Below are 20,658 nucleotides of genomic sequence, written 5' to 3' on the forward strand. Positions count from 1 at the left end.
CATTTTTTGTGGGGAGGTGGGGCTCTTGAGCGGAAACCTAATCTTGTAAGATGGGCGCTTGTTTGCTTAGACAAAAGAAAAGGAGATTTGGGGGTGAAGTGTCTTTCTTCTCTTAATAAGGCGCTTTTGTGAAAATGGAGTTGGAGGTTTTCAAATGAGAGAGGGGCCTTGTGGAATCAAGTGATTAGGGGAAAGTATGGGAGGAACAAGGGGGTTGGTGCTCCAAGGAAGTGAGGGGTGGGTATGGCGTGGGGTTGTGGAAAGCAATTAGGAGGGAGTGGGATGTTGTAAGTTGTAAACTCTCCTTTGTGGTGGGCAATGGTTAGAGGGTGAGATTTTGGAAGGATAGATGGTGTGGAGATTCACCTTTTTGTGTTGCTTTTCCTACTTTGTTTGCTATAGATACGTTGAAGGACGCCGGGGTAAAAGATGTGTGGAGTTTCATTGAGGGAGGGGGGAGTTGGAGCCCGCATTTCTCTAGACCCTTAAATGATTGGGAGATGGATGAGGCGGATAGTTTTTTATTGGGTCTTAATGGGAAGAGTGTTCAGTGGGATATGGAAGATAGAGTGCTTTGGATAGAGACTAAATGTGGGAAGTTCTCTGTTAAGTCTCTCTACAAAGCTCTAGAATCTAGCCCATCAGCCTCTTTCCCATCGATTGTCATTTGGAATTCATGTGTGCAGCCCATGGGGAGGGGGGAGTTGGAGCCCGCATTTCTTTAGACCCTTCAATGATTGGGAGATGGATGAGGCGAATAGTTTTTTGTTGGGTCTCAATGGGAAGAGTGTTCAGTGGGATGTGGAAGATAGAGTGCTTTGGATAGAGACTAAATATGGGAAGTTCTCTGTTAAATCTCTCTCTACAAAGCCCTAGAATCTAGCCCATTGGCCTCTTTCCCATCGATTGTCATTTGGAATTCATGTGTCCAGCCCAAGTGAGTTTTTTTTTGGGTGGGAAGCAACTTGGGGGAAGACTCTTACTTTGGACCAGCTTCAGAAAAGAGGATGGCCTCTAGCGAATAGATGCTACCTTTGCCAAATGCATGAGGAATCGATAGATCACATCCTCCTCCACTGTGCCAAGACAAGGACTCTTTGGGCGTTGTTTTTCACTTTCTTCGGGGTGCAGTGGCTGCTGCCAGCCTCTGTTAAAATGACACTCTTGGGTTGGAACAGATCTTTTGTGGGAAAAAAGAAAAAGGAAGTTTTGAGAGCAGACCCTTTATGTATTTTTTGGACTGTTTAGAAGGCAAGGAACAAAATTTTGTTTGAAGATGTTGTGCTATCCATTCAAAAACTTAAGAGTTCTTTTATTTATCTTCTTTGGTTGGAGACGAAATTGTTCCTAAAAGATGGTTCTTTGACTTTAGTTGGTTTCATTGATTGGATAGGTTCTTGTCGAGGGTGGTCTTTTTTGGCCCCTCCGCTTTTGAAGGCTGTTTTTTGTCCCAGCCGGGGAGGGGGGTGCTCCTATGCTGTATCTTTTTGAGTCACTATTTTAGCGTCTCTTTTCAATACAATTTCTTCTTTTTTACTTATCAAAAAAAAAATTTATCATAAACAGTTTAACTCAGTATCTTATTGTCAGTAACAGTGTATATGTTTCTGAGTTGACCAAAATGTTTTTGTTGTTTACCTTGGGTCCTCTTCGTGTGTTTGAATTCTTGCTTTGCTTATTGATGCACATATATTTCGTTATTTTTCTCCAGAGAAGTTATTACCCAGTTTAAACAATCTGTTTGTAAGGAACTCCTTTACCCCAGAAGAGCCTTTGCTCGAGAGGAACTGCCAACAGACACATTTACTTCTGAATTTATTTAACATTCAGTTTGCTTGTAGAATGCATATGAATATCTAAGTTTCATCTTGTATTTCATCATTTTCTGAATTCTGTTAAAACTTACTGGAAATGTATTTGAACAGGGTTCATCTCATTCTGGTCCAGTGCTCACTCCAGCTGAAGTTTTAATTGCTATCCATGGGATTGATCCTGATAGAGATGGAATTCCGCTGAAGAAGGCATATATTCTTCCTTTCTTCCCATCTTTTCCCCAAAGCTGACCAAGTAACACAGCTAACCAATATTAATCTATGGGCAGGTCACAGATGCATGCAATACTTGTTTTGAGCAGCGGCAGATATTCACTCAACAGGTTCTTGCAAAGGTCTTGAATCAATTGGTTTGTATCACTGGAAACTTATAACTTTGTCAACAACACCTTTTACTACTACTTGAATTCACAAATGACCAAGAATGTTCCCATCAGGTTGAGCAGATTCCTCTTCCCTTATTATTCATGCGTACAGTACTACAAGCTATAGGTGCTTTTCCTGCCCTGGTAAAAACTTTAAAACCTTCTACATTATGGCGCTTGGTAATTGCATGATTTTATTTATAAATGATTTATTTCAATATTACTGATGCATATTGGTTGTTAGGTAAATAAACAAATATTTTAGCAGCACATACTGAAAGAAGATTTCAGATTTTAGACCTATTAGCTTGATCACTTGTCTCTATAAGGTAATAGCCAAAGTTCTATCAAGGCGATTAAGAGGAGTACTACACGAAACTATCCACTCTACTCAAGGTGCTTTTGTTCAAGGGAGACAAATTTTGGATGCAGTTCTTATAGCCAATGAGATAGTGGATGAGAAAAGGCGATCAGGGGAGGAAGGAGTTGTCTTCAAAATTGACTTTGAAAAGGCTTATGACCATGTGAATTGGGATTTTTTGGATCACATGTTGGAGAAGAAGGGGTTTAGTCCTAAATGGAGGAATTGGATGAGAGGTTGTTTGTCTTCGGTCTCTTATGCTATTTTAGTGAATGGAAATGCCAAAGGGTGGGTCAAGGCATCTAGAGGATTAAGGCAAGGTGACCCTTTATCCCCTTTTTTGTTCACTATTGTTGCAAATGTGTTGAGCAGAATGATGTTGAGAGCTGAGGAAAGAAGTATCAAGGTAGGTAGAAATAGAATTAGGGTGTCCCATTTGCAATTCGTAGATGATACCATCTTCTTTTCTAACTCTTGTGCGGAAGAGCTGCAAACTCTCAAGAGTTTATTGTTAGTGTTTGTGCAAATTTCTCGGCTTAAGGTCAATCTTGACAAGAGTAATCTTTTTGGCATCAACCTTGATCAGAATCATCTCTCTAAGTTAGCCTTGTTGCTTGATTGCAAGGCTTCTGATTGGCATATACTCTACCTAGGTCTTCTTTTGGGAGGGAATCCAATTGCTTGTGGATTCTGGGATCCAGTGATTGAGAGAATCTCAAGGAGATTAGACGGGCGACAAAAAGGCTTACTTGTCTTTCGGTGGTAGGATAACTCTTATCCACTCTTGCCTTTCCCACATTCCTAGCTATTTTCTCTCTGTTTAAGATTCCCACTTCAGTGGCTGCAAAAATTGAGAGATTGCAAAGGGATTTCCTTTGGTCAAGGGTTGGGGAAGGTAAGAGAGATCATCTTGTTAGTTGGGATGCAGTGTGTAAGCCAAGGGTAAAAGGGGGTTTAGGGTTTGGGAAGATTTCTTTAAGGAATCTCGCTCTTTTAGGGAAGTGGTTGTGGAGGTATCCTAGGGAGAGTACAACTTTGTGGCATCAGGTCATTCTAAGCATTTATGGGACACATTCAAATGGTTGGGATGCCAACACTTTAGTCAGATGGTCACATCGTTGTCCTTGGAAGGCTATTGCACAAGTATACTCGGTTTGTGGTAGGAGATGGGGAAAGAATTTGCTTTTGGGAAGATTTGTAGTGAGGGACTAGCCTTTGAAATCCCAATATCCAAGACTATTTAGAGTAGTCACGGATAAAAATATTCCTATATCTTCAATTCTCGGTTATGTTTGCCTTTTCTCTTAGAACTTTAATTTCCGTTGTAATCTATCCGATTCCGAGATCGAAGGTCTAGGATGCCTCATGCAATCTCTTGATTGTGCGCATTTATCCACTTCGGCTTCAAATGCGAGATCCTTGTCTTTATCTTCTTCAGGATTGTTTACAGTCAAGTCCTTCTTTATAGCCTTGTCCTAAATGCTCGATTTATCTCCACTTTTCCCTACTAAGTTTGTATGGAATTCTCAAATCCCTTTCAAAGTCAAGTCTTTTGTCTGGTTAGTGGCACACAAGAAGGTAAATACTAATGACTTGCTACAATTGAGAAGACCCTACAAAACTCTTAGTCCTGACATTTGTAAGTTGTGCATAAAGTAAGGAGAATCAGCAGATCATCTTTTCCTACATTGTTCTTTGTCAATGGGGTTGTGGCACAAATTATTTCAGTTAGCCAAGATGGATTGGGTTCCTCCGATAAGCATTTCAGACATGATGTCCATCAATTATAAAGGTTTTGGCACTTCCAAGAGAGGGATAGTTTTGTGGCAAAATGCGTGCATTACTTTAATTTGGGTTGTGTGGCAGGAAAGAAATGCTAAGATATTTGAGGACAAAGGTAGGAATTAAGAGAATCTATGGGATTCCATTCACTTCCTTGCTCCTCTTTGGGCTTTTTGTTCCGTGGTTTTTAAGGGCATTCCCTTTAACGTGTTACAAATAGATTGGCTAGCAGTGTGTAGTTCCAATGGGATGGTTTAGCCAAAAGAGCTTGTTCGTAGTTTTCATAGTGTAGTTTCTTGATCTTTTATTGTGTTATTTAGTTTTATCTTTGGTGGGAGGATTCTTCATCCTTCTTTTGTACTTCTTTTTCTATCATTATATATATTTGTTGTTTCCTATCAAAAAAAAAAAAAAAAAATTATTGTGGCTCCATTGGATTGACTAATTTATTGACAAGTGACTCCCAATCTCTAATAACTGTTCAAGCTTTTGAATAATGTTGTTTTATTTATTAATGATTTCCTAATGGTTAATTAAGTTTTTATATTAGTATTTATATAAGGTTAATTTCATTGATCTTTCCTAAGATTTTGGCTCAATAAAAAATGAGTTGGGTAGGGCCGTATTTGATGAAATTTCAAACCAATAAGAGCCAAACGTATTTAATCAAAACCTCAGGACAGGTGAGTGAAATCAACCCTATTTATACATATACATACATATGTATGTATGTATGTATGTCTATTTATAATATTTGTAACCATATTCCAAGTTGGTGCATATTTTAAACCTTAGAATGTTAATTCACGTAGCGCATACTGGAAGACAACTATTCCAAGTTTCATAATTGTTTTAGGCTCCATTACAATAGATAATTTTTTGACTAGTGACTCTTGATCTATAGTAACCATTCTAGTTTTTGGCTAATAAATTGTCATAGTTAATAATGGTTTATTAAGGTTTTATACAAGTTTCCACACACACCCACACACATACATATGCGTATCTATTTATAATATTTTATCCATATTCAACATTGTTGCATATTGTAAACCTTAGAATGCTAATTCACTATTAAAAGGTCCTCCAATTGTGGCAGTCTACTTGTAAGAGCTGATTCTTAAATATATGTTTCCACAATCACCATGCTATTCTTTGGGTTTAAACTTTAATTTTAGATAGGTCTTTAAGAATATGTTTGGTTGGCTAGATAGGATCAGATGAGATATACATATTATGCCGTATTTATGTAATGCTTATATATATATATATATAGATATTGCATACCAATGTTTGCTATTAAAAAAATATGAAATTGATCTCATGTTTAGCATTATTTGAAAATCATTCTATAATCTATAATCTATAATTTAATAAATCATTTCTTATTTCTTTGTTAATAGTATTCATGATTAAAATACTTAAAATTTATAAATAAAAAACTATCACATTATGCTTTTAAATACATAGTAGCAATTTGTATATATAGTAAATAATACTATATATTAGCATTATTTTAGGTTGAGTTACACACATTTTTTTAAATTATACACATTTTTTTAATTATTTTCTTTTTTGAGCTAAAATTTTATTTTTTTAATCAAAATTTCTTGTTTTGCAAAATGAGCAACATAAAAAAAAAAAAAAAAAAAATTAAATGAAGAAAATTGATAAAAGAAATAAATTTATGATCCATTGGATTTTTATATTCTAATTCTCAACTTTGAATTATAATATCCCATGTAGAGATGATATAAAAAAGGTTAGATACCTTATCTCATCCTTTATCCCAACCAGCATTATTTTAGGTGGTACTCCTAAAGTACTATCCAGGACATCAACGAAATCTACAAAAAAGGCAATCCGTCTCTACTCATTGTTCCAATTTAAATGTACTTCATGCATATATGTAATTTTTTTTTCTATTTATTTTTCAAAGTGTAAAGGAAAAGACTTAAAATACACAACATGAAATACATGAAAATTGGAAAACAATACCTGATATGGTTTGCAAGTTGATAACTATGCCTTGACTCACCGAAACTGTTCCTTGTCTAAAATCACACTGAATTTGGAAAGCCCTTATACTTGCAGTCGAACCAATGACCTTTAATCCAACTTTGGTGAGCTGACTAGTATTGTATCATTTCTACTATAAAATCCAGGGCCCTAACCCCATCTCTAACATCATAGAACTGCCAAAACTACTAATTGAAAATTTACCTGCAGTTCCTACATTTTAATTAAAAATTATCTTCATTTTTCTAAGAAGGGAATTCACCAAGTTGTTCACATTTCATGCCTTTTGATATTGAATTAATTACTTACAGTTGACTGCTGCTTAATATGCTGTAGGTGGAATTCATAATGGAGATCCTCTCCCGTCTTGTAAGCAAGCAGGTAAACTATATATGATCCATTATGCTGTTTGCAGGTCAATCAGTGGTTTATGCTTATTTAATTATTGATTTTATGAGCTGCACAGATATGGAAATACCCGAAGTTATGGGTAGGATTCTTGAAGTGTGCACTCTTAACAAAGCCTCAGTCTTTCAGTGTGTTGCTGCAGGTGAAATTCTGTTTGCTATCATAATTTATGATTTCTTCTTCTCTTTGGAAAACTTTCATTTATGAAATTTTGGAACAGACACCAACCATTACTTATTTTTCTCTGATTTTTTGGCTATCCTTTACACTGAAGAATTATCTGTTTTTGAACTTGTATTGATTTTTCAGCTACCTCCAGCGCAGCTAGAAAATGCCCTCAATAGAACAGCAGCACTTAAGGCACCCTTGGTTGCTCATGCTATCCAACCGAATATTCGGTCTTCACTTCCAAAGTTGGTGCAAAAATCAGTGTTTGTTATGGTTGAAAAGATACTATCATTGACCTCTTGACCAATTGACCAAACAGCTTGCTCATTTTTTATTGGATTGGATGTCCTGTTTTAGGTCTGTATTGGTAGTACTTGGAATTACTCCTGATTCTCAAACTTCAAGTCAGACTCAAACAACTCAGGCTCAAATAGCTCCACCTCAGACTGGAGATACAACCAACTTAGATAAGGAGGTGGTAACAGAAAAAGCTAAAGAATCATCTAGTGCCAGCTGAAATGACAAGTTAAAAAGAGTATGTTTCTGTTTGTTAGTTATCTTCCTCCAAACTCCTTTATTGTCAGATTTTTTTCTCTTTGTTCTTTTAATGGGGACTGCTCTTATTTGTTTTCCTTTTCATCCTCTTCTTGCCCCAACCCCCTTGTTTCTCTTTTTGTTAGATGAATCTGCACTGTAGGTGGGACATTTCTGGCCCCACCCCTCCAATGTAAATGGGTTACTGAGCTCCAAAAGCAATGGCTTATCTGTGGCAAACTTCAACTTCGATGACCTGTTGGGATGGAAGAACCAAAGAAGGGATGGAATCTACTCGTTTTATTGCGGTCTCCATCTGGTGATAAAATAATCTGATTGCCATGTAGTTGAAAACTGCCAACCCTTTCTTCACCAAAAAATATTTACTGCATAGGAAAAGTTAGGACTATGTAACACTATGAAAAAATGTAAATTGTGATTGCCTCAAGGGTTTTTGGGTTTTTCATTTTTGCCTTTTTTTTTCTGGAGAAATCACATGATGTGAAAAGAAATGCTAATATAGTGTATTTTTGGATGGGCCATTGATGGTCTTGGAAAGAACAGTTATGGAATAAATGAGAAATTGTAAGGGAGGTGGAACTTTCGGTGCATGCACCCTTTTCCTTTAGTTTCCGATCTCTTTTGATGCATTGGTTGCTGCTTGATTTTGATCCAACCCGTAGTCAACTGAATACAAGTGTAAGACATTGAAGTATCCATACCTGCAGTCTGATTTCAGTGGTTAAAAAGTTAGCCAGCTTCCGTCTCAATCTTTGAAGGTGGTGGTTTATGTTGGTCGTCCGAGCATCAGTAGCCAAGTGAACTGCTTTTAAGCTCACTCCCCCCATCAGCGTGATAATCCCAACCAAGGTGACTTATTACCAGCAGAGAGTTGCATGTTTAAATACTCGAAAGAACACAAGACATAGTGGAAATGCTCCTAGACTAGAGAAGGTTCCCTGTAGTGCATTCCTTAGTCCTTTTTGATAGGTTTCAAGCGGAGATTGGCCCTCGAGTGCAAAGGCTTGACTGTAAGACCCACCATCTCGCTCTTTCCTTTCTTCGGTGTGCTACCTTTTTCTTTCCAAGGGATGGGGTTCATGCCCGATCGTGAGACTGTCTGTTGAACAGCAAGTCTCTCCGCCTCCTCTTTAGTCGGCTCAGGTTCGGGGGTCTCTGCTTTGTGACGCCTTTAAACAACCTGATGCGCTTTACCATTCACTTTTCGGTTCAAGGCTTCGAGGCTTCAAGGCTCATCTATCTATTTTTATGTTTTGCATTGCGTACCTTTCTTTCAATGAAGATGGTATATAACATGATTGACTGACTAAAATGGTTACTGATAAAACCGCATAAACCCTTTGTCAATTCGCAGAAAATAATTAATTGCAAAGACAAGTCTTTCAATGCGTTACAAATTCATTAACATCGAATGGGGAAACCTAATTACAAAAGAATCAGAGTTAAACAATTCTTGATAAACTTGATGCCTGGTTATACCTCCCATGGCTATTGCTCCAAAAGGGAATGCCAAGGAAAATATGAACTCAATTTATAGCACCTGCTTACAAGAAGAGACGAGAGGGGTGGTGCTGTGGTGCTCTGCTTCATACATGTCTCTGCTGAAGGTGCCAAAAGAATAATCAAGGCTCGGATGGGCGCGACCTTATCATTTCATATTGTCAGATTTGAAGCAGGAATTCCATGCATTTGAAACCAATCGGGCATATGGAATCTCTCATAAAGTACAGGCCTGACATCCTTCTGCAGAGAGAGGTGCTTCAGGAGTGGCAGAAGGACCTCCAAAAGCTATAAAAGCCATGTGATATAACAAAAGGAAATCAAAATATAATCTAAACATTGTTAAGAGATGCTTGGTAATGTTTTCAAGAACAGTGGTCAGAAAACAGTTTTGAATTGTTTAAGGACTAAAATTATGTTTAGAAACTTAAATATGAAAAACAGTTTCTGGGTTTATTCCTCAATGCTGTATACTTATATATAATTTAAAAGTTTCCAAAGGATTTATCTTCAATTATTGCTAAGAGCATTCTACTAAAAAGTGAAAAACAAAAAACACATCAAATTGTCCTAAAACATAACATGTGTGTCTTCAGAACAGATTATAAGAAAATTGTTTTCGGTCAAACGTTTATCAAATATGTTTTTATAAGTTATAAAGCAGGTTTTTTTTTTTCTTTATTTATTTATTATGAAGAACAGAAATTATACTGAGAACCTACCTGCTTATCATTAGGCTGTTCAGCGGAAAATGGAACGCACGGTATCCCATTCAATGGTTGCAGCAAGAAACTGAATGGGTTGTTATCAACAATAACAATTCGACGGAGATCCTTTGATAAACAAGATAGATCCTTCACGTGTTCCCGATATTTTCTGTGATTTACCACGAAGTTAAATATTCTCTCAATGAAACTCAATCTTGGTGACCAAAACCGATTCTGTAAATGTGTATAGCACTGAATGGGGAGGTCAAAGTATATGTTAGGAGAACCATTATGCATGTAGAGCATAATTAACTAAGATGCTAATGATTCTTTTTCAATGTTAAAGAAAAAAAAAATGGAAAAATAGTTCAGAAGAACAATGATTTTTTCAAATCTTCCCAACTCATCAAACACTCTCATAGACATCCACAACTACATATGGATTCTCTAAAAGACTATATTTGATTGACAGGATATAATAAAATACATATATATATATCCTACAATTGGATAAGAAATACAAATCATAGGATATGATTTTCAATGGGATTTGATATCCTTAGATATTGTATCTAATACACGTAATATATCCAATGAGATTCATTGTGCTATGTTATTTTTATATTTAATGAGTGAAATGAATGAAAAAAAAATAGTATTAAATATATATTATTTTTCAAATTTAAAATAAAAATTATATTACATTTCAACATTTTCTATTTAAACAAATGAAAATTTTCTTACTTTTAATAATCTTCATAATTAAATATTTAAACTTTATAAATAAAAGTTTTTTATATTATGTTATTTACTATATATATATATAGTGTGTATTAAATAATACAAACATTAATATTATTTTATAATATATTTATAAATATTCTTTTAGTTCTTTTTTAACCACGATTTAATTTTATAATAAAAAGTTTTTATTTTGAAAAATAAGTAATATAAAAAAATAATAAATAAATAAATTTATGAAACATGGGATATGCATATTCTACATCTTAATAAAAGATGATATAAAAAAAACAGTGGATATTATATCCCAACATTTATCCTATCATATGTAAACATAGGATAAGCAATGAAATAAATTATATATATAATATTCATCCTTTTATCTTATCCCATACCATATAAGTTAACCAAACATTGCCTAAGAGTTTCATAAGGGGAAGAAGAGGGGGATAATATAAGGTCAAAAGCACAAGACAGTTGTTCTTGATAGTATTTTTGATGTGGAATAAGAAGATCATGATACTCATGAACACTAATGGCTTCACATTGTACTTTCTGGAGGAAGTCAAGGGAACAAGTAGGAGGAAAGCTTGGGCACATGAGCATAAATATTGGACTACCTATGGCCTAGAACTTGTGAATATAAACAATAATAGGCCATCCTACATGCTGCAGTATAACAAAGGGAAAAATATGTTTCCTGGTTTCTGTTTGATGTGACTGCCACTGCTAACTGCTCACAAGGTTAACTACCAAAAAGAGACAGGAGTGCATTTTCGTTCTCATACATCTAGCCATTGAACAGAAAAAAAAACGGAAGTATCAATCAAATCATGACAGTTCAATAATCACTCAAAAAAATTGTAGGCTTAATGCAAACTCCAGTAGTAGCTAATGGGGCATCAAAGTGCAATTGGAAATTCAATAGGAGAGTACTCACTCAACAAAGTCAATAGCCCAATTTCTTGAAGTGAGCAACATGAACTGTTTTTAGCTATATTGGGAGCTATGCCCTCAATGAAATCTTTAGAGATCCACATTTCTTTTTGGTCTTCCTCCTGTCCATTTTAGCCTATCCAGTGGAACAAGAGATTAATTGTGACTCCTAAGAAATGGCAACAACCCACAATACTTTGTTACAGTTACATGGGAAGCAGTTCATCCTACTGGTTTTCCAGCCTATTGAGAGTTGTATCACTAAAAACAAATTTTAATCGTTTCCATGTCCCTTTCTTACCGTGGACCCATAACTGAAACTAACTTGTAATCCAGTTTTTTTAGTAGGTGAATCATGAATATAATAAGTGCAGGTCAAACACTACCTAGATCATCAATCTCATTTTTTCCTACCTGCATTAAGTCCTGCAGTATCTCTCTGTTTTTCTTTCCCCTTTTTGGTTCTAGAGGACTAACTAATATTTGCTTGAGTGCAAAATTCTAGCCCCACTCCAGTCCTTGGACTCCTGCATCTTATAGTTCCCACCGTTTGTCTCACATGGTGTCATACTTAGGTTTCCCATCAGTTCAAACCATAAAGCATAATTAGTCTGGCTCTATCAAAGTCCATAAAACATAATTGACCCATGATACATAACCAGTTTAACTGTTCAAAGATCTTTCCTTTTGTATGATTAGAATGTGTCACACAGCAGATAGCATTTTGAAGGCATCTCTCTGCATCAGTCACCTAGGTCTATTTCTATGGAAGCATTCTCCTCTGATCCTTGCCCCTAGCAAACATAACAACTAAAAAAGTTGACATTTTGATTGTTTTCTGAACTTCTTTTGCACATGCACAATAGAATTCATGAATGTGAAGGCCCATGCCTTTGCAAGAGAATTGGAATAAGGAGCCCCACGCCTTTATAAGAGAGGTTTTGGAAAATGAGGCAATCCTTGCCTGCACTACATCAAATTGATACCAACCAAAAAGTAAAGATGCTCTGAAAATTGACTAATGTGGTTTGTTGTACTCCAGAGTCCAATTTTTATGAAGCATATTGGTTCAATATCCCACCCTCAGCCCAAGTGACTTGGAATCAGATTCTAATAACAACCAAATAAGTAAATAATAATATAGAAGCACCTAAAAGAGAGGAAAAAATCTCAAGAACAACCTTTCAAACATGATTGTTCAAACTCAAACAGAAGAGTACATTTCACAGTAAGCCAAGACCATGGATCAGAATCAAATCTTATCCGGAACCTGATAAACAAGTTTTCAAACACGAGCATTCAAATGCAGACAGTAAATTTCATCTCACATTTTAGCGAATCAACCACTAAGGCTTGTCCAGATAATTTTTTCACATTTTAGGATCACCAGTCCCAAAGAGGACAAAATCTTTCTGTTGTTTTTTTATCTGTGCTTGTGCTTCTGATTTCCTTGGGCTCCATGCCTCAGATTTTTGTAACGCTTGGTGCATTTGTCTACTCTTCATAGGACATTTTGGTACTTCTACATTTTGCTTGTTTTTCTCTTTTTTTTTTTCTTTTTCAGTAAGAAGTTTTACTAATAACTACTATCTCAGATATTTACAACCAATTGAACCATTTATAAACAAATATGACCCTATTTGACAACTCTAGTAAGATGTATATGTCTTTTCTATTAAAGGAATTACAGTAAGAAGCAATAATGTCAGCAGGTGAATTCATCTTTCCACATACATTAATATCTTTCCATTACCAAAGGTTTGCAGCACCTCAAACTATTCTCTTAAATACTCTACTGAACACCAAAAGAGCTCTAGCACTTTCAAGCTATCCTTACCATTGGATGAATCACTGGCAACAGTACCTTCTTTAGACTCTTTGAATCTGCCACTCCCAAGCAAATAGAATAGCATCAGGTTCACATGACAAGCTTCCTTTTTCATTTGCTAACAATATTCACTTTTATCCATCCCTAATAGTTTCCTTCTTAAGTTACAGTAATAGTAACTAATAAAAAATGGATTTTTGTACTTGGTGTATATTATTAGATACCCTTTGTGTTTACTTATTTGGGGGCAGTTCATCTTGTTGTTTCAGGGGACTATGGTTGTACTTAAAGTAAAGTGGCACCAACAATCTTTCATTTTCTTATTCTTTCCTTTCCATTTTTGAAACACCCCTTGCAAAAATAGAACAAAAACTTTCACCCTTCACCCAGTTAGTTCTTCCTCTGGCATCTCTACTTCTTTCTTCCGTTCAATTGTCTTTTTATTTTATCTTCTCATTTTTATTTGTTCTACACCCTTATTTACCAGCAAGGTAACATTTTTCTTTCTGTTAGATCACAATCCCAAGTTTTCCTTTCAGTTAAAACCTGACGGTTGGTTGCAAAAAAAAATCAGCAAATCAGCAAATACTTTCTCACAGAGCATGTGCAGAAATAAAAAATTAAAAACAATAAAGAAACATGTATTTGAGCACAACATTATTTATATAGCTTAGTGCATATAACAATATATTAAACAAAAGGTCCTGCACATGTTCGACCAAATTAATCTATAATGCTACTGCATAAGATTGGGGTATTAAATATCCAACATTATCTTCCTTTACAATCCAAAGTTTTTTCACCATTTTTTGTTCAGCCAATTTGCATGATATTTGAATAAATAGAGGATCATTATTAGAAATTGATTTCGTAATTCTTGCCCAAATTCCACCATTGAATTCTTTTACCTCACTTTATTTGACAGTAATGAAATCTTGCTATTTCTGAATAGGAATCATTCAGATCTGTGCTGTTTGGTCTGGCTACGCATCAACTATGCATTAGTTGATACATAATAGCATCAACAACACAAGCAACATGAAATGTAAGACATCAATTTATCATTGTCAAATTAAGATGACTCATCAAAGAGTCTTAGAAAAGAAAAACTCTTTTGTCAAACTACCATATGAACCTACCAATGATAACACCTCCTGGTTGATACACCTCAGTATCACTGATAGATAGTCTTTACCATGTTGAACCATGCTTACCACATTTCAAATGTCACTCATACAATTGAAGCAGTTGTCGGACTAGAACTCTCTTGCATGGCACATTTGTTTGCCCTAGTATCCTCGTTAGAAAATAAATTTTCACAAATAAAATAAAATGTATTCATATCTTATCCAACAGGTAATTATTGTTGAATAGAAGGAACACTTACGTGCTAACTGTTGAAGGCCGATAAAGCCGTTTACTAAATCTGTTTCCCGCATCAATTTTGTCAACAAGAGGTCTAGCATAGCCTGCTTGGTATGCAAAAGCATAAATCATACAATAAAATAAAGCAATCAAGCAAAGGTCTGGAAATAGAGAAATAACATGAAAACCTTCAAGAGCAGCAGTGAAAAGAACAAGTTCTGCAAATTCACTGATCTGTTCTAAGAATTCTTGTAAACCAGGTCGTTCAAACACTGTTACATAACTGATATTTGGTTTTCCTTCACATTCCTGCAACCCAACAAGTAACGTTAATCATTCAGCAAGAAACAAGTTAAGAAAGCAGGGGAGGGGGAGGTAGGGAGGGAGGGATGGGAAGAGAGAGAGAGACCTTGTCTGAAGATACACATTCCAACTCAAACCACTTCAGTCCAGCTTCTATTGCCTGGGTGCGTAAATGGGCAGGCAAGCTAGAGGTTTCATATGCACATACCAGAGTCTCATCCAAGTCAAGAACAACCTGCATGCCAAAAACCATATTAACCCTGTTAACTTGGATAGAGAATTAGCTTGTACTATACAGTCAACAAGATACATCTTGCAGCAAACATATGTTTGAGCATTGATTACCCTATACATAAATCTGGAACTTTTTTTATTGACAAATGAAATTCATCAAAAGATGCCAAAGGGTTGTAACAGAGTACATAAATAGTATAAAGATTGCACCTAAAGGATGGGAAAAAGAAAATTACAAGTATATAAAAGAAAAGCATTAAGTGGTCACTATGATCTACATAAAGTAAAAAATAAAAAATAGAAAACAAAAAGGTATGAGCAAACCACTAGAATCCCATGGCACCCAAAAAAAGAGCAACCTCCACAACACCTTCTACTTCTTCAAAATATGAGCTCCTTACCATCAAATGTGTGCCAATTCTCCCCTACTAAACATACTATGGAAAGAATGACATTAGGAAAGCCATGGCTATATAATTTTTTAATTGAGGTGAAAATTAGGCAATCTCATAATCAAAGGGATCTGATATAATTGGGTTAGGAAAGTTTTTATTTTTTGTGTTAGGAATTTTTGTATGTATATGGGTCTTTGTATGGACTTAATATCAAGGAAGAATTTTATACCTTTGATTCCTCCCCATCCCTCTTCTTCTACATGGTATGAGAGCATCAAACTCTTAAATTTGGGAAGAAAAGAATTTTTTTTTTCAACCTTCATTGCCGAGTTGAAGATCATAGTCGACCTTCATTGTCGACCTTAAGGTTTCCTTCTTGTCTGAGTTGCACCATTGCTGCAAACACAACCTCGTACTAATGCTGCAAACCCATATCACAAACTTGACAATCGGAGACCTCAGCCATCGTCCTCATGCTGTTGTCCTCACACCAACATCCTTATGAACTCATCACGAAATTGAGATCGTGCCTCCGGCTTCACACCAATACAAATCTTCCTTCTCACAAGTCCCACGCTCCTTGCAGTCAGATTCGGTAGTGCTCTTGCAAGCCCTAGCTGCCTCGACTTTGCTCATCTTCTTTGACATCGTTAATCTCTCTCTCAAGTTTTCTAAGCCTCTACCAGCAACAATCCTCCTTGTGTTGTCAAAAACAACAGAGGATCATATCATCCAACAATTCTCTACGACTTCCCTTCATCGCCAACAAAATCACGAGCTTTGAAGTCTTTAACCACCACAAACTATCGCTGACAGCTAAGTTCCCATACTCTGCATGTTTTTTTGTTGGCCTAAGTATTTAAGCCTTTAATCTTAGCCCCTTTTATAGTTTTTTTTTTTAATAACAATAAAAAAAATGTCAAAGGTATCAGAAACTACCATTGTTACTGCTCAATCTAAAGGAGTGATAATCAGTTAGAATGCAAGAGAATTGCAAAATATTTAAGCGGCATATAGGCTTGATGGCAAAAATTACTTAAAATTGCCACAACTTGTTCATACCTTTCTTAAGGGAAAAGGGAAACTCTTCTGGGAATTGGACCAAGGAGAGGAGACCCTCAGTTTGATGTTTAGGATGAGAAAGACTCAATAATTATGACATGGTTGTGGAACTCAATGACACCTAAAATCAATGATACATGTATGTTCCTGACAATTGCTAAAGACATTTGGGATGTTGTTCACTAGACATACTCAAAGGCACTAGATGCAGCCCAAGTGTACAAAATAAAAGTTAAGATCGGAGCGGTGAAACAAGGAAACAAGACAATCATAGAGTATGCCAATATGTTAAAAAAACCTATGCCAAGAAGTTGATCACTATCAACATATTGAGACAAAATGTCCTTAGGATGCAACAATCAGGAAGAATTACATCGAAAAGAATCAAGTATATGATTTCTTACTTGGCCTCAATTCTGAGTTCGATCAAGTTAGAGTGTAAATACTTTGCAAAGAGTTCTCGACTTTGAATGAGACTATCCCCATTATCCGAGCAGAAGAGAGCAAGAAAAGTGTCCTATTTGAACCTCAGAACTTGGAAGGCTCAGCTATAGTTGCTAACAAGGGCAGTGATCAAAAGGCTAGCACTGCCAATAACAAAAGGACTAATCAGTCAAGGGCTCCAAATCATGATAACAGGTATAGCCTATGGTGCACTTTACTACCAGAAGGCTAGACATATACGAGGGAAATGTTGGAAACTTCATAGTAAGCAATCCAGCAAAGAGTGGGGTTACAATGGAGAGCAGTATAGGGATAATGGACAAACACACTTGTCTTTTGTTCAACCAGTTGAAGAAAGATCCCTAGAACAAGGCGGATTCAATCAAGAAGAGATTGAAAAATTGAGAACTTTGTTAGGAACTCTTGAGAAAGCTTCAAGCACTTGCTCACTCACACTTTCAAGTAAGTTTCCTATATCCATTAGATTAAAAGTCTCGGATGAAACCTTTGCTAATTCATAGGTTATAGATTCAGATGCTACAAATCACATGACTCATTCATAACACCAATTTAATAATTATAAACCTCGTCCAAGCAGTAGGAAAATAGTCACAACAAATAGTTCATTATCCATTGCCGCAAGTGTAGGAGACGTCCAAATGAGCCCTACACTTACACTTAGAAATGTGTTTTATGTTTCAAAGTTGTCTACCTCCCACTCCAAAATCTCCTCCATGAATGCATAGACTGCTTCCAACTTCCAGTCCTAAAAATCATGGAAAGAGAGAAATAGGAGAGCTGAAAATTCTGAAATGTTGGACCAAACAATGAAACAATCCTTTATTTACATGTTTTGGAATGGGTTAGGGTGCATTTAGGAGTTAGCTCATTGTCATTATTTGATTTTATAGTTTGGTTGAGTTCTAAGTGAGGCATGGAAGTTGTTTTTTGTGTATCCCTTTTCTTTTTAGCCTTCAGCACCTTGTATGCATCGTATACTTTTGTGTATACTCTTGTGTGCCCTTTGGAAGGCACTTTTAATATAATTGTTTTTACCTGTCAAAAGAAAAAAAAAAAAAACCTTCCAGTCCTGGAAGTCCCTCAAAAACCATGGTTTTCAGCTTCTTTTACTCCTTGTCATCAGTCCATCAAAAGTAGCTTTGCCTACGTAGTTTCTGTATCTTCAAGGATGCTAAATAATCTGGATAGCTCAGGTTAAGCACCTGATCTCCACATCAAACATCCCTCCAAAATACACCATGTCTGCGCCAACCTCAATCACCACAAACTTGAAAATCTATCCACATTCAACTGAGTTACAATCACAACTCACCCCATGGGAATTCTCACCTGTCTCAAGCACAGACCTTTTCCCCTATTTCCCAGCCACCATCCATCTCCATAAGCTTTCCCTTACAATAGTTGCTTTGACAAATATTTTTCAGAAAGCATTTGGGAGTCCTGAAGTCAGAAGCAAAATTTTGCAAGATTCATGGGTAAGAATAGATCTTCTTCATAAACCAACCCATGGTGTATATGGTATTGTAATAAAAGTCATTCATCACCATTATCAAATAATTTTAGCTAATAATTTAACCTTCTTCTCATGGCACTGTCTCTCTTTTTCTCTTTTTCTTCCAATTTAGGAAACTTCATATTCATTGTAATCCTTCTAGAACATCCCGGTTGTCTCATTGTCTAGCTCCATTAGAGCTAGAATATCCAGAGAGAGTAATGAAGTGTATAATTTTCCATCTAATTTATTACAAATCCACACACTAAAAACATATATCCACAATACAAAGTGCTCTATACTGATTAAGCAATACTTTAATCACATCAACACCAAATATTTAAAGTAAATATCATCCGAACTCGACAATTTCAACATGTAGCAATCACAAAACAGCCAAAATTAGGTTTACCTGAAAACCAAATCATATTCCACAGAAACGAACAAAATCACAAATCACGCAACTAAACGAAAAGAGAAAACTCACCGTCAGCTTCTCCAAGGGACGATCATCACCACCGTCATCATCGCCGCCAACGCCACCACCGAAAGGACTATGTTCAACGACTCTAACGGGCAGCGCCGAAGAAAGAGGAGCAGAGGGCGGCGAAGAAAGAGGAACAGAGGGCGGCTCTGGCGAGGAGTCGTGCAGCGGAAGCTCGATCACAGGCAAGGGCCTGAAGGAGGAAGCGGAGGAGGGGAGAAGAGGGTGGCGAAGGCCGATGTAGGAGAGGAGCTGAGGCAGAGATGGGGTACCTCTGAAGATCTGGAGGAAGATTTGGAGGAAGAATCCGAGCCAATTCACCACTGCTCTCCACACTTGCAGAGGCCTAGGCACGTACACTTGTGTGGGAGCCATGCTCTCCGCGATCCACGATCGATGATCGATGCTTCTGGAAATGGGAAGGGAGCGATTCTGGTGTACCCCGAGGAGGAGGAGGAGGAAGAAGGTTCTGGTGCTCTACGTGAGCATGCTGGCGTTGAGGTGGCACAATCTTATTGGAGGACAGCTGCTTCTCGCTTGACCAAACCCCCCTCTCACGCAGTGTCACTCTCCATTGCAAAATTTCATTAATATAAGTTGTCTTAAGGTTTTCTTTTTTCTTTTCTTTTTGGGGATTTTGTATATATTTACTTATTAGAAACAAAATTACAAAAAGGGGAAATTATTCTTCTGAGTTCAAATTTAAATATGTATTTATTTTCATTTTTTATAGTTGTCCAAAATTTTCTACTTTATACTTATTTTACTTTTAGTTTTGTTCATCACTATTAAAAAATTCAAAGTTATTGTAATAATTCATAAACAATTTTAAATTAATTAAAATAATATATAAAATGACAAATTTAAAATCTAATATTAATTAATAAAGAATATTTATATATAGATAAATCAAATATATTATATTAATAAATAATATATTGTAATATATTATAATAATATAAGATCATCTTTTACGTTTTTTCAAAATTATTTATATTTTTTATAATTAAGTGATTAACTTAGTTTTTATGCTAAACATTTAGTTTTAACACTATTTCATTTAAATAATTTAAATCAAAATTATTATTATACTTTTAGAGATATAGAATACCAATAATTTAAGTTTTAAAAATTAATTTCAATTTTTAATTTTTAATAAATAACAATGATTTGTATTACATTTCCTCGTATTGTAAAATTAATTTTTAATATTTATTAATAATGTTTATCGTTTCATATTGTACACCCTCCATTTTGTCCCATAACATATACATTTCCATTTTTATCTTTTTCTCTTATCTTGTGATCTCTTTTAGTGCATTCCTAAGATCCTTTTTGCTTGATCATTCATCACGTTCCTTTGTTAGTCTATGGTTATTCAACTCATTTTCAAATTTGAGCCTTATTTTAGAGACCGTTAGGGAGTTATTTTTCAAGCCTTAACTTGGCTATTTGGGGGTTTCTACAAAAGCACATCATTTTTAAAAAATATTTATTAAAATATCGTTTTCCCCAAACTATTTCTAAAACTACAACAATTTACTCTGAGTGGGATTCCATGTAAATTTCATTTGTTGAAAAGACGAGTTTAGTGTAAAATGAGAACTCATCTTTTCAATAGACAAGTTCAATGTAAAATTCAGAACTTGGCTATTA

At 35.7% G+C, this 20,658-nt stretch overlaps 2 protein-coding genes across 5 annotated transcripts in view; one reads left to right on the top strand and one right to left on the bottom strand.

Moving 5' to 3' along the window:
* LOC117920242 overlaps nucleotides 1-8,080 on the top strand; it is a 46,989-nt gene extending 38,909 nt beyond the window's left edge. The window contains exons 21-28 of one of the 2 annotated variants that reach the window (XM_034837666.1): nucleotides 1,926-2,021; nucleotides 2,102-2,182; nucleotides 2,270-2,341; nucleotides 6,696-6,740; nucleotides 6,826-6,909; nucleotides 7,077-7,180; nucleotides 7,293-7,470; nucleotides 7,616-8,080. In XM_034837666.1, coding sequence (XP_034693557.1) covers nucleotides 1,926-2,021; nucleotides 2,102-2,182; nucleotides 2,270-2,341; nucleotides 6,696-6,740; nucleotides 6,826-6,909; nucleotides 7,077-7,180; nucleotides 7,293-7,452 — 642 coding nt within the window. In that variant the 3' untranslated portion in view covers nucleotides 7,453-7,470; nucleotides 7,616-8,080. Of the gene's footprint in view, nucleotides 1-1,925; nucleotides 2,022-2,101; nucleotides 2,183-2,269; nucleotides 2,342-6,695; nucleotides 6,741-6,825; nucleotides 6,910-7,076; nucleotides 7,181-7,292; nucleotides 7,471-7,615 lie in introns of those variants that run through there. The other variant, XR_004652222.1, reaches the window with a different exon arrangement.
* A 245-nt stretch (nucleotides 8,081-8,325) lies between these two features.
* On the bottom strand, nucleotides 8,326-19,552 carry LOC117920243 (carboxy-terminal domain RNA polymerase II polypeptide A small phosphatase 1-like). 3 transcript variants are annotated; one of them, XR_004652223.1, is made up of 7 exons: nucleotides 19,006-19,550; nucleotides 14,977-15,105; nucleotides 14,756-14,876; nucleotides 14,590-14,671; nucleotides 9,713-9,866; nucleotides 9,031-9,278; nucleotides 8,326-8,911 (listed from the first exon to the last, which is right to left on the bottom strand). XR_004652223.1 is itself a non-coding variant. In XM_034837667.1 (6 exons), the coding sequence occupies exons 1-6, from the start codon at nucleotides 19,375-19,377 to the stop codon at nucleotides 9,144-9,146; spliced, it is 993 nt and encodes a 330-aa protein (XP_034693558.1). In that variant the 5' UTR covers nucleotides 19,378-19,550; the 3' UTR covers nucleotides 8,326-9,143. The 3 variants fall into 3 exon arrangements, 2 of the variants coding, with proteins under 2 accessions (XP_034693558.1, XP_034693559.1); XM_034837667.1 differs by having other exon boundaries at nucleotides 8,326-9,278; XM_034837668.1 differs by lacking the exons at nucleotides 8,326-8,911; nucleotides 9,031-9,278; nucleotides 9,713-9,866 and adding an exon at nucleotides 11,778-13,258 and having other exon boundaries at nucleotides 19,006-19,552.
* Between the last annotated feature and the right edge of the window lie 1,106 nt (nucleotides 19,553-20,658).

The sequence above is a fragment of the Vitis riparia genome, chromosome 8 (genome assembly GCF_004353265.1).
Source record: "Vitis riparia cultivar Riparia Gloire de Montpellier isolate 1030 chromosome 8, EGFV_Vit.rip_1.0, whole genome shotgun sequence".
Taxonomy (NCBI): Eukaryota; Viridiplantae; Streptophyta; class Magnoliopsida; order Vitales; family Vitaceae; genus Vitis; species Vitis riparia.

Coding starts and splice junctions, on each gene's coding strand:
- LOC117920243 (XM_034837667.1), bottom strand. CDS start 19,377: ATGGCTCCCACACAAGTGTACGTGCCTAGGCCTCTGCAAGTGTGGAGA. Junction 15,106..19,005: donor GTCCCTTGGAGAAGCTGACG/GTGAGTTTTCTC, acceptor TTTGGCATGCAG/GTTGTTCTTGACTTGGATGA. Junction 9,867..14,589: donor CGGCCTTCAACAGTTAGCAC/GTAAGTGTTCCT, acceptor GGTAAATCACAG/AAAATATCGGGAACACGTGA.